Source organism: Artibeus jamaicensis, unplaced genomic scaffold, assembly GCF_021234435.1.
Source record: "Artibeus jamaicensis isolate MK-2021 breed Jamaican fruit bat unplaced genomic scaffold, CSHL_Jam_final contig_415, whole genome shotgun sequence".
In the NCBI taxonomy this organism is placed as follows: Eukaryota; Metazoa; Chordata; class Mammalia; order Chiroptera; family Phyllostomidae; genus Artibeus; species Artibeus jamaicensis.
Genome location: NW_026521823.1, coordinates 7761557 through 7778098, shown reverse-complemented (window position 1 = coordinate 7778098; position 16542 = coordinate 7761557). Strand labels below are relative to the sequence as shown.

The 16542-nt window shown below is 39.4% G+C and overlaps 1 protein-coding gene across 2 annotated transcripts in view; it reads left to right on the top strand.

Annotated features, from left to right (window-relative positions):
- The window catches only part of DIAPH3 (diaphanous related formin 3), a 470657-nt gene that overhangs the window by 24759 nt on the left and 429356 nt on the right, over window positions 1-16542 (top strand). The window contains exon 2 of one of the 2 annotated variants that reach the window (XM_053665455.1): window positions 4625-4657. The exons of the other annotated variant lie outside the window; for it this stretch is intronic. Within the exon in view, the coding sequence (XP_053521430.1) occupies window positions 4625-4657 (33 nt within the window). The remainder of the gene's footprint in view (window positions 1-4624; window positions 4658-16542) is intronic. 2 annotated transcript variants of the gene reach the window in all.

Sequence of the window (16542 nt, the reverse complement as noted above, 5' to 3'; positions counted from 1 at the left end):
ATAAGCTACCCTTGCATTATAATTGTATTGAAATGCATCACGTGTGTGTGTGTGTGTGTGTGTGTGTGTGAAGGCATGTAGAATAATGTAGATTATAATGGGGCTTATGTATGTGCCTCTATAGTTTTAAAAACACAAGTCAAACATCTAACAAATTGAGCCCTTCAAAAGTCAGATCATTTATTTTCTTGTTATTGTTATTTTTATATATATATATTTTTTATTTTATTGATTATGCCATTACATTTGTTCTATTCCCTCCCTCCATTCCCCTCCACTTTGCACACCCCTCCCCCACCATTCCCCCCTTTAGTTCATGAACACGTGTCTCAAGTTCTTTAGATTCTATATTTCCCATACTATTCTTGCCCTTCCCCTATCTATTTTCTATCTACTGTCTATGCTACTTATTTTCTGTACCTTCTCCCCCCTTCTCCTCCTCCCACTCCCCTGTTGCTAACCCTCCATGTGATCTTCATTTCTATGGTTCACTCCTGATCTAGCTGTCCTCTTAATTTGCTTTTGTTTTAGGTGTGGTTGTTAATAACTGTGAGTTTGCTGTCCTTTCACTGTTTATCTTTTTTATCTTCTTTTTCTTAGGTAAGTCCCTTTAACATTTCATATAATAAGGGTTTGGTGATGATGAACTCCTTTAACTTGACCTTATCTGGGAAGCACTTTATCTGTCCTTCCATGCTAAATGAAAGTTTTGCTGGATAGAGCAATCTTGGTTGTAGGTCTTTGGTTTTCACGACTTGGAACACTTCTTTCCAGCCCCTTCTTGCCTGTTGTAAGGTCTCTTTTGAGAAATCTGCTGACAGTCTGATGGGAAGTCCTTTGTAGGTGACTGGCCCCTTATCTCTTGCTGCTTCTAGGATTCTCTCCTTGATTTTAATCTTGGCTAATGTAATGATGATGTGCCTTGGTGTGTTCCTTCTTGGGTCCAACTTCTTTGGGACTCTCTGTGCTTCCTGGATTTCCTGGAAGTCTATTTCCTTTGCCAGCATGGGGAAGTTCTCTTTTATTATTTGTTCAAATAAGGTTTCCACTTGTAACTGTTCCTCTTCCCCTTCTGGTACCCCTATAATTCGGATGTTGGAGCATTTAAAGATGTTTTGGAGGTTCCTAAGCCTCTCCTCATATTTTTGAATTGTTGTTTCTTCATATTTTTCTATTTCGTCATTTTTTCCTTCCGTCTGGTCCACTCCCTTGATTTGAGTCCCAATTTCCTTTCCATTACTATTGGTTTCCTGTGCATTACCATTCATTTCAATTAGTTTAGCCTTCATTTATTCCTCTAATTTGTGACTAAAATCAACCAGTTCTGTGAGCATCCTGATCACCAGTGTTTTTTTAACTGTGCATCTGAAAGTTTGGCTATTTCTTCGTCACTTAGATTTATGGGCTCTGGGGCTCTGAGTTGTTCTTGAGCCATGTTTTGATCTGTCTGTGCCTGTTACTTATGAGGAGAGGCGCCTTAAGTGTTCACCAGGGCGGGGCTACCCAGGTCAGTGGTTTGTGACACTGTATGTGGGGGCGGGTCAGAGAGGGAGCCATGGCGGTCCTCTCCACTCGTCCCGCCTGCTTATCTGAGCGCAAATGTGGGAGCCTGCGCTGTGCACGGGCTGCTGGGGCCTTCGAGATCTGTCTCAACGCTGGCCTCTTCACTGGTTTATCTGCGTGCAAATGCACTGACTGCAGACAGCGAGTCGCGCCTCTTCCCTGGGTTCTGCCCATAGCTAGCCTGCACCTGGGATCTGCGCCCTGGGCTGCCTGTGCACCGCCGGGTGGGGGGGATCTTTTTTGCCTGACTTGCTCCACTGCTGGCTTCACCCCGCTCACCGGTTTAGCTGAGCGCTTCGTTGTTTTCAGACTCCGTATTCGATTTTCTGTGTTGTTTGGTTGCGTTTATTTTTGTTAAAACTTTGTTGTTTTTAGATTTGGTTGTGCGAGGATGCAAAGTGTTCCCACCTAGGTCTCCATCTTGGCGGAAGTCAAGAGTCAGATCATTTAAACATACAGATATACATGTTTATAAACGTATTGGGTTGGCTGAGAGTTTATTTATTTTTTTCATATGATGGCTCCAGCAGTGCTTAGTTGTCTTTAACTTCACTTGAAACAATTTTGTTAGATTGCAGTGTGACACCTGTCACATCAGCATGCATTTTAAAACAACTTATCAGAATCGGTGAATTTTTGTGTAGCCATTTTAATATTGAAGATGAAATGAAATAAACAACATTTTCTGAGTATTATGCATTATTGTTTCAAAGAAATGTAAAAATGCAATGAAACTCAAGGAAAGATTTGTGCAGTGTATGGAGAAGGTGCTGTGATGGATTGAATGTGTCAAAAGTGGTTGGTGAAATTTCATGCTAGGGATTTCTCCGTGGTTGGGGAGACAAGTTGAAGTTGATAGCGATCAAATTGAGACATTAATTGAGAACAATGAACGTATACCATGAGGGAGATAGATGGCATACTCAAAATAGTCCAAATCAATTAAGTTATTGGTGAAAATGAAAACTGTATCTTATTTCATGGAAAAAACTAAATGGACTTTTTGGCTAACCCAATATAAAGCCATGTCAAAAAAAATTAATCATTATACGTCTTGTTCCTAGACAAGTCACTCTTTGTTTTTTTTCCCTAACTCCAAAAAGCTGTGTAGTTTTGAGCCTTTGAAGGTATGAAAAACCTTCTTTTTGGGTATTTACATCTTCTGGGTTTGACATCGCGTAACCTATCGCCCCTACTTTTTCTGTCTGGTGCTCTGCTTTCTCTATCTTCTATGCGTTCTGCAGCTCATAAATCTTGCACAGGCTCTACCCCATTTCTCTTAAAATTGCTTATTTTCATTGTCTTTCTCTTTAATATAATTTTTATAGCATTTTTCTCTGGCGACTCAAATTGGAGTTTGGGAATATTTCATTTGTTTAAGTAGGTGTTTCTCTTCTTGTAGCCGATTATTCTAAATAGGATTTCCGCTTCATACTTTTTCTTAGACCTTACTTTTTCTTAAGCATTAAGCCACCTAGAATGCTGTTGTCAGAAGCCGGCTATATATTCCTCTTGTTAGAGAACTTCGAAACGACCGCTTTCAAGTGTTGTGAGAGTTGTGATTGGGGTGATACCTCTGGGTGGAGAAGAGAGAGATTCGGTTCGGCAGATGCAGGGGCCGGAAAGCTCTCTCGGCGGGAAAGCACACAGGGGGCTGCAGTTAGAGGAAGGGAACCCTGTGCAGCCTTGGCACTGTTCCTTTTTCTGTGAACCTGGGAGCTGTGGAGATTTGGGTTTCATCCTAGTAAAGGTCTCTGGGATGAGACTGGAGTCCTAAGTGCTTCAGAGATTTTGTAGTTCTGCCGGGTGAGGATCACACCCACTCTTAAGGACCTCTGAGCATACCTATCAGTTTCAAGAGCTGGAGATAGTCTTGATTAAAAGCAAATTTTGCAGCTCCAAATTACACACTAACCCTTTGTTTATCTAATATTATTACTTCTTTGTTCCTAATTTACCGAGCAGTTCAGTCTGGAACCTAGTGCTGTGGGTAATGGCTAATGGTGTGGTCATTTATCCCTCTGTGTTCTTTTTGGGGTATACAGGGCTCATTCTGGGTCCCTAGAGTTACTGTTTTCTCTGTACTAGACGAAGGAACATCTTGGTGAAAGACAGAAGAGAATCTGGGATAGTGATTTACTCTGTAACAGTTTTTAATCTGGATCATCATTGAACTAGATTCATGAGCATAAAGGTGAACTCGTTGCTAACACATTATTCTATACTTACAATATAGTCCATATCTCTGATTTCCTATTTAGGAAATGCACTGATCCTTGTTCTGCCCTATTAAAGATCTAATGCCACAATGAATAAAAGAAGGAGGATCAGATATTGATTCCAGCAACTGGGACACAAAATCTTTCCTGACTCCAGAATTTATAAAACTTAGATTTCTGTTCCCCCTCCTCACCTAAATACTTTTTCTTTTGAACTCCACTTTGCAGGAAACTAAATTATTCATATTCTAAAGTGGCCTTATGTTTATCTAGCAAGGAAATCAGAAAATGGGTTTTCAAAGATGATAGCAATGAAATTGAAAGTGTCCACTGTCACCACTAGTGATAAGTCAAACTGATGTTAAAGATGCAAATACTGGTCATAGTATTCTCTTCCTTTCTAGAATTAACTTAATTAAACCAGCAAAGTATTTCATTATCTGCTATGCTGCATGCTAGTGCTAGATTTGAAGTTTCCCTGTTTTGTAATATGAACACATTTTTGAAAATTAGATTAAAAATATCCACTGTATTTTAAGTTTATATATTTAATGATAATTATTATGATTACTTGGGAGGATCTATTGTACCACAATTAGGTTCCTAGTTTGGTTTACAAATACAAGAAATTTTAGGAAATATTTGGACCTACCATATCTAGGGCAACTTTTGTCTACCTTTTTGTGAAAGTGATTACAACAATATATAATGCATTTTTATTAGACTATCATGAGTTTAATTACATTCAACCTAGCATTGTAGAATATTAAATGTACTCTGTTAACTAAAAATTTAAGAAGCTGTTATAAATTACTAATATGGTTGGTTTCTTTAATTTGCAGCATTTAAATATTAGGACGTTGACAGATGACGTGGTAAGCTTCCTCTCAATGTTTCTTTTGTTTGAATGTAGACTAACTGTATGATGTTGATGGCATGCTGTGCTAACACCTTGGACATTGCTAAAAGCTGCATGTTTTGTAAATGTACTGTTAAAAGGTGCTAAATTAAGAGGCAGAAGTAGTAAAATTTATTAAACTGTTGCTTTCCAATAGTAAAAGGGACTAGTTGATACATTAGTTTAAAAATTTTGTTTGATTACAAATTATTAGTCAACCTGAATCATTCAGATCAGCTCTCATGCTTACAAAAAGAGGTAAAAAGAATAGCTAAAGACATGTCAGCTTTTCAGAAATATGTAGTTGCTAATTAAAATAGACCAGAGTAAAATACTATATATGTACAAAAAACGGAATTATCTTCTGGAGGGCGGGCCTCTTGTAGTACAGACTTCCCTCGAAGGTGAGTGTTCTAGGAACTCATCTGTATCAGTGTACCAGCTGGCATTATTGTGAGAGGCTGTGTTAGGTTTCAGTAAATTTTTAATTTTTATTTTTTAAATATATTTTATTGATTATGCCATTACAGTTGTTCTATTCCCCCCTTCACTCCCCTCCACCCTGCACACCCCCTTCCCCACCATTCCCCCCTTTAGTTTATGACCACGTTCCTCAAGTTCTTTAGATTCTATATGGTTTCAGTAAATTTTTTTTGAAGACTTTTTCAACATGTTTGCCCATTTCATGATGGGTAATTGACGAGCACACCTGCCCACAGTGTACTGAGTGTTCAGCATTTTTTAACCAAAAATGGGATGACCCCCATGTCCCTCCCTCCCTATTCACCTGATCTCACCCCAAGAGACCTTTTTGTTTTCCTACATAAAAACGTCCTCAAAGGGAAACGTTTTTGCCAATGTGGAAGAGGTGAAATAACAACAGAAGCACTAAAAGGCATCAAATTAGACGAGTTCAAAAACTGTTTTGAGCAGTGTAAAAAAAGTCTCGATAGGTAGACTACATCAAATGGAGAGCACTTTGAAGTTGACTGAGCTTTAAACATGTAAGAATAAATACACAATTTTTAATGAATAATTTCCAGTTTTTTGCCCCCCCCGTATTTTTTAAAATTTTGCTTAAAAACAAGAGAACTAAGCAGCTTTAGTATATGTTATGCATGTTGAAAATATTATGCATTGTCATTAGCACAGCACCCTTACTGACTCCTGTATGTTCAAATACATTATTCCGATAACTATTTTTGAATATAACTATTGGTTAGTGGTAAAGGAGTAACTAGAGCAAGACCCCAATAAAGAATAACACCCAAAATATATTAATGTCTTATAGATGACAAAGCATATAACTCTACCGACCAAGTTTTGAGTTAAAATTCACCTTGTATCAATATGAAACAGAGTGTCTGGAACATAGAAAGCACTCAGAAAATGTTTAGTACCTCTGATAATGCAAAGTACCGTCTTAGACACTTAACCATTTTAGGGTAAAGTAGACATGTGGATATGAATGAGACATAGATTTTGACATGCAGATTTAAAAAATTGAATTGGATTGTATGTTTTATTCCTCTGTATAGTATCTAATAAAAGGATATTTATGTAAACTTGGCAGAACATTTATATCTCATATAACAGTATTTAGAAAATGGTAGCAATATGGAACACTTATGTAGATTGTATCATTTCTCACCCTGCGAGGTTGAGACTGTCCTCATTTTACCACCGAGTGCATTGAGGCTGACAGGTTAAGTTGGGAGCTTTCTCAAGTATGCACAGCTGGCAAGTGGTGCAGCTGTGGCTTGAATCTTGTACATAGCTCCAAACCCATACGCTTCCTCTGCTGACTTAGCTTTCAAATGGCTTCTTAAGGCCGATAATAAAACCATCTGCAATTTTTACGTTTGAACTTTTATGAGAATATACAGTGGTATGTTTGCAACAGCCTTATTGAGCTATAATTCACATATCATGTATTTCATCCATTTAAAGTGTACATTTCAGTGGTTCTTAGTATATTTGCAGAGTTGTGAAACCATCACTGCAGTCAATTTTAGAACATTTTCATCACCCCAAAAGATACTTCATACCCTTAAGCAGTTACTTCCCAAACCCTCCAGCTTCCCCAGCCCTAGGCAATCTCCAGTCTGCTTTCTGTCCATAGATTTGCCTTTTCTGGGCACTTCATATAAATGGAGTCACATGACATAGCTTTTGTGACTGAATTGTTTTGCTTAGCATAATGTTTTCATGATTCATTCATGTTGAAGCATGTATCAGTACGTCCTTTCTATCGATGAATAGTATTTTATATGATGATTTCTTTGAGATTTGTTTCCATTTTATGGGCAGTCTATATTTTTCCCCCTGTAACCTTTCAGCCTGTGCCCTTTGCCTTTCTTATACCTTTGTTATATGACTGTATCCTTATAACCCCCAAATTTTTAGAAACGGTCATGTGATGGAGTCGCTTCAACGGGCTGCTCTAGAAGCCACCTTGCTCTGATCTTACATTAATCAATGGGCTCCTCTTCAGTGAAGAGTTTCCTAACCTCCGTACTCCATCTGCCTGCCTTCCTCACCTGTCCCCTGACCCTTATACCTGGGCGTGGCAGGGTCAGAACTTCCGGGTTGGTGCCACAGTGCCGTGTGTGTGTTTTCATCCAGCTGTACATCATTTGCTATCTGTCTTTCTCATTTGTTTAGACAGCAGAGGCCGTGTGTTACTAATATTTCCAGGCATGTTTTCTGGCACATGTTAAGCACTTTTGTAAGTTCTTTGTTGAAGTGAAAGGATGAGTTGCTGCTTTGATAACCGGCATTGTATTGTGGTTTCCTTGGATCTGTGCCGGCTAGGTCCTGGTCAGGTTTCCCAGAGATGGAGTCTTGTTTTGCAGACGGTAGAGAAGCTTTAAAAAAAAAAGATTTTATTTATTTATTTATGAAGGGGAAGGGTGGGAGAAAGGGAGAGAAACATCAATGTGTGGTTGCCTACTGTATGTCCCCTATTGTGGACTTGGCCTGCAACCCAGGCATGTGCCCTGACTGGGAATTGAACCAGCAACCCTTTGGTTTGCAGACTGGTGCTCAGTCCACTGGGCCACACCAGCCGGGGTAGGGTGGAGAAGCTTTGACAAGGACATGCCATCAGTCTTCTCAGCACCTGTCTGGATCGCTGAATTGCCTTGCTCCTGCCGTCATCTTAGATGTACACATAACTGTCTCCTAGATTGCTTGGTGACCCTCTTCTCAGTGACCCCCCTGACTGAACTGCTGTCTCCCAGCTCTCACTGTTCTCTTCTGATCTTGGCTTTAGCCTGGCTCTTCAGTGGCCCAGGCTTGACTTGAGTCCAGGAAAGGATGGACAGATAATCTAATCTAAGTAAGTGCTGGACCTGTTTTTTGTGGAGTTTAGAGAATAAGCATGATTATCTTGAACAGGAGACACTGACCAATAAGGTTTTTCCTACTGTTGATTAATGCAATGTGGAGAGAGCATCAAATTTGGAATCAAAAGACTCTTGTGGAAAGACAGGATTTCACCACTTCTTAGCTCTGTGACCTTGGCAAATCAATGACATGTTTGCTTACTTGTAAAGGACGACTAATTAAAGCTTTCCTGCCTTCCCGAACGATTTTTGGTGTGTTTCAATTAAGCCCAAGTAGGTTGTACTGCTGCATTTGTTTTGTCCCTTTTTGACCCCTTTTAAAAATATCCCCCGGTGGACGGAGAGGGGGTGGTGTGACGCATTTGCAGTTGAGGCTTACAGGGTATGTGTAGCATAGATCAGTGCAGAGCTGTGAGGACGGGGGAGCTGGGTGTTTCGAAGTCTTTTCAAATTATTCTGGTTAGAGCTCAGGGAAGCATTTGTCACTAGCTGAGACTGTGAAGTACGCTAGCATGATGTTTTCTAATTAACGCTGGCACTCGCAGGGTACACATGTTGCACGTGTGCTTTCGAATCAGAACTTCTTAATGAGAATAGCCATTTCTGGGCCGCACTTGAGAGAAGGCATCTAAAGTAGCACCTGCTGTGCTAACAGGGCTTAGAAACATGAGATAGTTGCTTACTATTTCTTTAAGTTGCTTATAATTTTTTTTTGTTATTTATTGATTTTAGAGAGTGAGAGGAAGGGAGTGGGGGGAAGAGAGAGAGAGAGAAACATCAATTTGTTGATCCACTTACTTATGCATTCATTGGTTGATTCTTGTCCTGTGCTCTGACCGGCGATTGAACCCGCAACCTTGGTGTATCTGGATGATGCTCTAACCAATTGAGCCACCTGGCCAGGGCCTAAGGTGCTTTGTTAAAGGCCTGCAAAAGTACTTCACCTTTTAAGGTTATTTCGTGAATTACTATCAGAATTTAATTTCACAGAACACTATTTTGTTAAGAGTGAAGTAGTACTATAGCATTGCGGTCCCTAGGCAGAGTTAGCGTATTCTACATAGTGTTTATTCTATAAATATCTGAGTATTCACCGTGTATAAAGTGCAGTCCAAAGTGTTAAGGTAATGTAAAGGTGAAAAAAGTCACTGAGTTTACCACCCTCTATTGTTACAGTCTGGGTGAAAGGAAGCTCTCCCTGTAGAGATAAAGTTGGGAGAAGGACAGGGAGGGGGACAGTATGAAGAGGTAAGCTGAGAGAAATTGAATGTGGACTTGGCCGTGCTCAATTCTCCACCTCAGTGTGCACTGAGTGTCTCTGCCGTCCAGGAGTTGTGTTTGCCTTGCCTTTCCCCGCCCCTGCCCCTCACAACCATTTGTCAGAACTATTGACGCAGTGCCCCTGCTGATAATCCGTTCCTTTTCCCACTGACTTCAGCATTGCTATTGTAACCTGTTGCCTGGCATGCCAGCAGCAGTTTTCAAACTTGGAACAGGACCCACAGTACGAAATGCATTTTGTTTTGTAACCCAGAGCGCGTGCACACACGCACGCACACACACACACAAATTCTTAAAGTTTAAGATTTAAAAAATAGTGTTTAATGTTTCTAAGCATAATAATCTCAGATCCTTTCTTTTCTGATCTTATCCATTCTTCTCCATTTCATAAAAAAAAACTAATACAAGAAAAAATGATCTAATACACTCCACTGATTTCATGACCCACACATGATTCACAGCTATAGCTAGCAAAACAGGAAGTTCTGAGATCTTGGTAGTTTGTCTTTCCAGGAGTTTTTTTTGGCATATCTCTGTTGTTGAATTATGAGTTGTTTTTGATATTTTCTTATCGTTTTAATGTACGATCTGTGTTGATCTCCTCCTTTTCGAATCCTGCTATTGATAATTTGTGTCTTCTACCCCCTCCTCAGTAGTATGAGTAGAGGTTTGTCAATTTTATTGATCTCCTGAAAGAGACAGCTTTTGGATTCACAAATTTTCCTAATAGCACTTTTGTTTTCATTTATTTTATCTTTATTATCTCCTTCATCTTGCTTTACTCTGTTTCTCATTTCTTAAGATAGAAGATTAAATAATTGATTTGAGGCTTTTGTTTCTATGGGAATTTTATGCTATACATTTTCCCCTTGGGGAGCTGCCGCATCATTTTCTGAATATTGAAAATACTTTCTAATTCTCTGTTGTTGTTTTTTTCTTTGACCCATTGGTCATTTAGCTAACATGTTGTTTAATTTTCAATTATTTGAGGAGTGTTCTGATGTGTTTCTGTTACTACTGATTTGCAATTTAATTCCCTTGGGTCAGAGATCATAGTCTGTGAGATTTCAGTCCATTTCAGTTTTGAATCTGGCATTCTGTGTGAGAATGTGGTCTGTCTCGGTGAATGTTCTGTGGCACCATTTTTGTTAGAACTGGTCTCAGTAGTAAATAGGTCAAGTCGGTTGATATATTGTTCACATCTATATTTCTGATTTTCTGTCTGCTTGTTGTGACAATTATGGAAAGAAGAGTGTTGAAGTCTCCAAATATTATGTAGGATTTTTAAATTTTCTGTTCACTTCTCTCAGTTTTCACTTCTTTTTTAAAATCTTTCCAATCAAGTATGTATATATTTAGGATTGTTATGCATCCTTTATTATGAAATGACTGTTTTTATCCTCAGTTATGTTCATTCGTTTTTAGTCTTTGAAAATTAACTGGGTTTCTCTGCTCTGCTCGATGCAGTTGTCCCCTTCCTCTTGGAAGGATGAGATTTCTTGACTCTCTGAGACCGACTGTGGGTTCCACATCCCTGTGACCTTTCCTGTTCTCTCTCTCCCGTGCGTTCTTCCTTTGAACCGTTGTGATTTCTCAGCTCTCTCCTGAATCCACTGCTCTCCGTATATAGTGCTCGATCTGGGTAGTTACCTTTGTCTGTGTGTCCGTCTGTGACCTTTTCCTCAAGGTGAGACATTAATGCATTAGCCTGCTGAATACCATCATATGATGTCTTATTTGTACTTAAAACTCTGCCTGCCCTAAATTAAATCCTTCACTTTCATCTTACACTTACTTTTATTCTTATATTCTTCTAAAAGGTAGCTTCATCCTCCTCATGTTTCTTTTTATTATTTCTTGAATCTATTTTCATCTCTGAAGTACTTCTATTATAACATTAGACTTCTTATTATCTTATCAGGACTCACGACTTCCTGTTGCTCTCTAAAAGACCCAGCTTCCTGCACAGCAACTAAGTGACCTGTCCTAATTGTAGTTTTGACCATGTTTTACCATATTTGAAACTGCTTAATTGCACCTGCTATTTATAAGTCAAGCCCAGGCTTTTTAACCTGGCACATAAGGCCTCTATGATAGGACAGTGTCTAGTTCAATATACATTTCTCAGTCACCAGGCAGGCAGAAGCCTTCCAGGGAATAGAAACATGTGAGATAAGTTGTTAGAGGATTTACTAAGCAAATGGAAAAACATAGTTGCCGATTGGAGTGTGAGGTGATAGTAACGACCATATAATTATTAGCTGTGTGCTAAGTAGTGTTCCAAATGTTAGCTTTATAATTTTTTGAGCAAGCCTCTGGATAGGTATTATTATTATTATTATTATTATTATTATTATTATTATTATTATTATTCCCATTTTAAAGGCAAAGAAACTGTGGCAAGAGAGAGGTTAAGTACCTTGTTTAGAGTCACAGGGGGCAGCCAGGAAACTGACTGGCTCCAGAGGACCCGATCTTTAACAAGAGAGTTATGCTGCCCCCTAGGTGCTGTCCCTTTTTCCACTGAGAAGGCCAGAGCCAAATCTCAAGGTGTATCTCATTATTTTCTGTTTTTTTTTTTCTTTAAAGCTATCTTTGAGGAAAGTGTGAGACTTCTGACTTTAAACTGAAAAGGAAAAAGTATCATAGCCATTGGTCTATATCCTGAGAGAATTAACGATAATTGTAAAAACATATTGTATCTAACAAGTTTTCTTTCATAAGAAATGAACTACTTTGAATATTTCTAGTGAACTTTGGGTGAAAGGTTTATTCCAAAGCAGTAGAGTGATATGTGTGACTGAGACGGCCACAGATAAAAGATCTGAGATTTGTCACACTGCAAGGACATAGAAAGACTGGGAGGACGCCGCTTCACAGGTTTAGCAACAGCGGTCCACTCCCAGATGAGAGTACAGGTTTTCCTGGTTCCCCTGGAAGTCCCCCATGGGGGTGTGGACACCCAGAGCCGCAGAGGATGCTGCCTAGTCTGGGGTGGGCGTGCTCTGTGGAGCTCTCACTGTTCTCTGTGGGCCACCTGGCTCGTGTGGTGTAACTGACTGCTACCAGAAAGCTCCAGCACATTGCTGGGTGTTTCTGTGAGACCAGTTCCCTCAAAGAGCAGTTCTCCAGAGGAACATGCCTAGCAGGACACGTGCCTGCAGGTTCCGTCTACCTGCGGACTATTCCTGTATCTAGATGTGACTTGTCTTGTGGGGTATATGCTAAATTAGACGCAGATGTATAAAAAGAAAATGAAATGATTTCAATGAAAGAAAATAAAGTGATTTTGATTATATGAACATATGTCCAACTTTCAAGTCAGTTAATATGAATTGTAAAACATAAAAAGAGCTAAACTTAAGGTGATATTATTTAAAGTAATATTGGCTTGGTAGGATATAAAGCTTTAATGTTATAATTTAAGTTCATTTTGCATTTTATGAACTTACTATATTTTCCTTGTAAATTAAAAACAGTATTTTCCATACTTTTTCTATAAAACTATATCCTCAAAATACATTTTATTCTTCTGTGTAATGTAGAAACACCAGTATGGACTGGGGCAACTGAATATATATGGTCAAATACATCAAAACATGTTCTATAAAATTTAAACTATTTGCTAAGGCAGGTGGGCCTTTCTGAGCCCATTAATATGAGTTAATTAGAGCTTCCTGTACTTAGGTTTTTAGTAGCAACACTTAAGTACTATCTTAGGATCTTTAAATATTTATGAAATAGTTTAGAGAGCTCCTCCTCAAATCAGTACTAACTTGGGAATAAGATCAAGAGCTCTCGGTGTTAAATATACTAAGAGGGAGTAGGGTGTACAGACTTGTTTATTCATCCTTTTATCCATTCATTCATTAAACATTTATTGAGCGCCTAGTGCTGTTAGAGGAATACAGTGATGAATAAGACTGTCTCTTCCCTCTTGGGACAGTGGTGAAACAGATGAGTACACAGTCAGTGTACATTTGAGTGCAGTGTGATAGGGGCTAGAGTAATAGTATACAGGGTTCAGTGGAAGTCGCAAGGTCAACTTTGATCTAGGGGAAGACTTACCTCATAGAGCAGGTGACCTCAGCTGAGTTTCGAAGGACATGTTGGAATCCAGGCTGGGAGGAGTCGTGGTTACTTTTTACTGCAATAACCTTCCTTCCTGGATGTCAATGGAATGAATGCCTAGTGGAAGTGTCAGATTGGCAAGTAGAAAGCAATTACGAATATCTTCAGATAATTTTCATGAATGGCTACTGTATGTCTGTCTTTTAAAAATTAAGTATAGTAGTCATTTACAGAGCTAATTTATATTTTTTAATTATAGAGTGCTGTAATATTCGAACATATACAATTATCATTATACTTTGAGTAGATGTGGATAAAATGTTTTTTGAATATTAAATTCTTTTAAAATGATTTTGTGCTCCTTTCCTTTGAGTGAAGTTTTCCTTAACTGTCTTCATGGTGTTACATTACAGAGATTCGTGGTTGTTTTCAGTGTAGCAGGCTGCTCTGTGATCGGTGTTGGGAAGAGCCTTAGTTTACCTGTTGAATATATTAAAGGCATAACACCTGGTATTTTTTCTGATATTGTTGAGAAGGAATTAGAAGGCAAGGAGCAGTGGCTTGTGTCCCAGCTCTGGAAGATAGAAAGCTATTCATTAATTTACTCACTTAACAAATATTAACAGAAAACACACTACATACTCAGGACCATGCTAAGTTCTAGGAGTGGTTCAGTGAATAAAATAACAATTCCTGTTCTCAAGGACTTATACCCTAGTTGAGTAAATATCAATGGTATCACGCAGTTTTAGAATATTATACATACTACTTTGTAAGTAAGCAAACACTAGGTCTGCAGGATCTGACTCAGCCTGGAGGAGTCGGGGAAGGCTCCATCTAAGATAGAGCTCAGACTGAGAACTAATGGCTGAACTGAAATTCACCAGATTAAGTGGATGGGATATGAGTTGTGAATGTGGATAGGTTCTAGGCACAAGAAAAAGCATTGGCACACTTAGGAAATTCTAGGTTAGTCAGGATATCTAGATCATTGAGCATAAGGGCGGTGGAATGGTGAGAGGTGGTCTGGAGAGGAAGAAAGGTTCTGATTAAAATGGACCTTGGAGCCATGGAAAGACACTTGAATGTCGTCCTCTGAGTAATGGGGATACAAAGGCTGAAGGGTGTGAAGCACAGGAATGTGGGGCAGGACTGGATCTGCATTCCAGTAAGATGAGAACAGGTCAGGGGAGAGAACAGCGCCAGGACGGCAGGGGTAGGGGGCGGTGAAGACACAGAGGCAGTTTAGGAAGCTGTAGCAGTTGTCCCATGGGCCTGAATCAGGGCAGTAGCAATAAGGACAGAGAAGATGAATTAAGGTCAGTCAACAGGGTGGATGATGTACGTTTCCTTATTAATTTTCATTGGTTTTTACAGTGCAGCTCACTTTTCTGCTGACATGAGACAGCATCAGAAGTCATAATTAATCCATATCATCAGCAAGCACCCGGAGGCTTCTCTCCCCATGCAGGTCCACTTTTCCTCTAAGCCGACATTGTCTCTGAACTCTCTAGGCCTCCCACACCCTCCTCCTTTGCCTTTTGTGTCTCAAAGCCTATCATTTAAAATGTTTGCTTTCCTTCTTGCTCTGCAGAAACCTAGATGTTCTTTGAAGGCTTTTGCTTTCCTGGTATCTTCTTCAAAAGCTTCCAGCTCTTTTTAAGCATTTCTGTGCATTTCTCCTAGTTGGTCTTGACTGTAGGTTTTCTCGTCCCTCCCACTGATTTACTGAAGCCACCAGAACTTTCTTCTAAGGTAATTTCTTTTTTACCCCTGTTTCTGCTACTATTCCATATTTACCTACAAGGGGTCTTAACCTGGGGTTTTATGGACCATTAAGGGTTTGAGTAGAATTTATGGTGTCCTTGAATAGGAAACGAGTGAACTTTAAAAAAGTTTTTCATTAATCTTTAAGTGAAGTTTAGTGTTTTTAAACTTACAAATAAAGGTACCCACTCCCCACTCAGTAGGGTTTGCCACAGAAATCATAGATGTTTTTAAGACATATTGTAGTTAATTGAAGATACTTCAAAATATGCTTTCTGTTCAACACTGTTGACAATAATAGACTCATGGAGGTGAATATTACTGTATCACAATTATTTTTTTATTATTTCTATAACCTCATTTTACTTAGTTGTTTTGTAATTGTATGTATTTGAGACATTTAAAAGTATTCTGTGAGGGCCTCTGTATTAGTCTTCTATTGCTACACAGTAAATTATCCCAAAAGACTTAGTGGTTTATAATAGTAATAAACACTCAACATTTCATAGTTCTTTGGGTCAAAAATTTGGAAACATTTTAGCAGGATGGTTCTGATTTGAGGTCTTTGTGAGATTGCAATCGAGGCATCGGCTCAGGCCATGGTTATGTGAAGCCTTGATGGGTCTGGAGAACCCCTTTCATGGCGGTTCACTGCCGACTGGCACGTGTGCCCACTGCTGTTGGGAGGCCTCAGTTCTTCCCTGTGTGGCATCTCTGTTGGATGCTCTGCAACCCCTGGCTGTGGAACACACACTGCGTGCTGTGTCTCACTTTCAAGCAACTGAAACAGCGAATGGCCCACTTTGCCCCCATTATAATATCTGTTTTAATAGTGATGTCAGTAGCATTTCAGTGAAGACCATGGAACAGGCAGGCATACTATTTAGCTTGTAACATGTACCATTTCCTGTAATTCTCATGTGTATTGGCCTCAAAGGAGTGCCTGATGTATCCCCCTTTCTAGGGCTTCTCTTGAGGTTCTTCCTCTCTCCAGAATTATTCACTGGTTCCTATCTGTTCCTAATTCACATGGCTTAGGAGTTTCTTGGGGTGCTTACGATATTTTACCTTAATTTATAAATAGTTCTTTAGCATACATTTCCCCCCCTCGGTGGCGAACATCTATCTGCAGGGATGGCAGTGTATTTTATCACCCAGTAGTTGCTCATTCATTCATACTTTCAACAAGTATTAATTGATTGCTACCTATCTGCCAGCTACTGTGCTATTAGGCCGAACACACACCAGGGGCTGTAATGTTATCTGTTGCTGTATAAAAATTACCCCACAAATTACCCTCATATTTAGTGACTAAAAACAGCAATTATCTCATACTGTTTCCTGGGATAGGAACTTGGTAGGCTGAGCTAGGAGATTCTGGCTAGGGCTTTCAGGA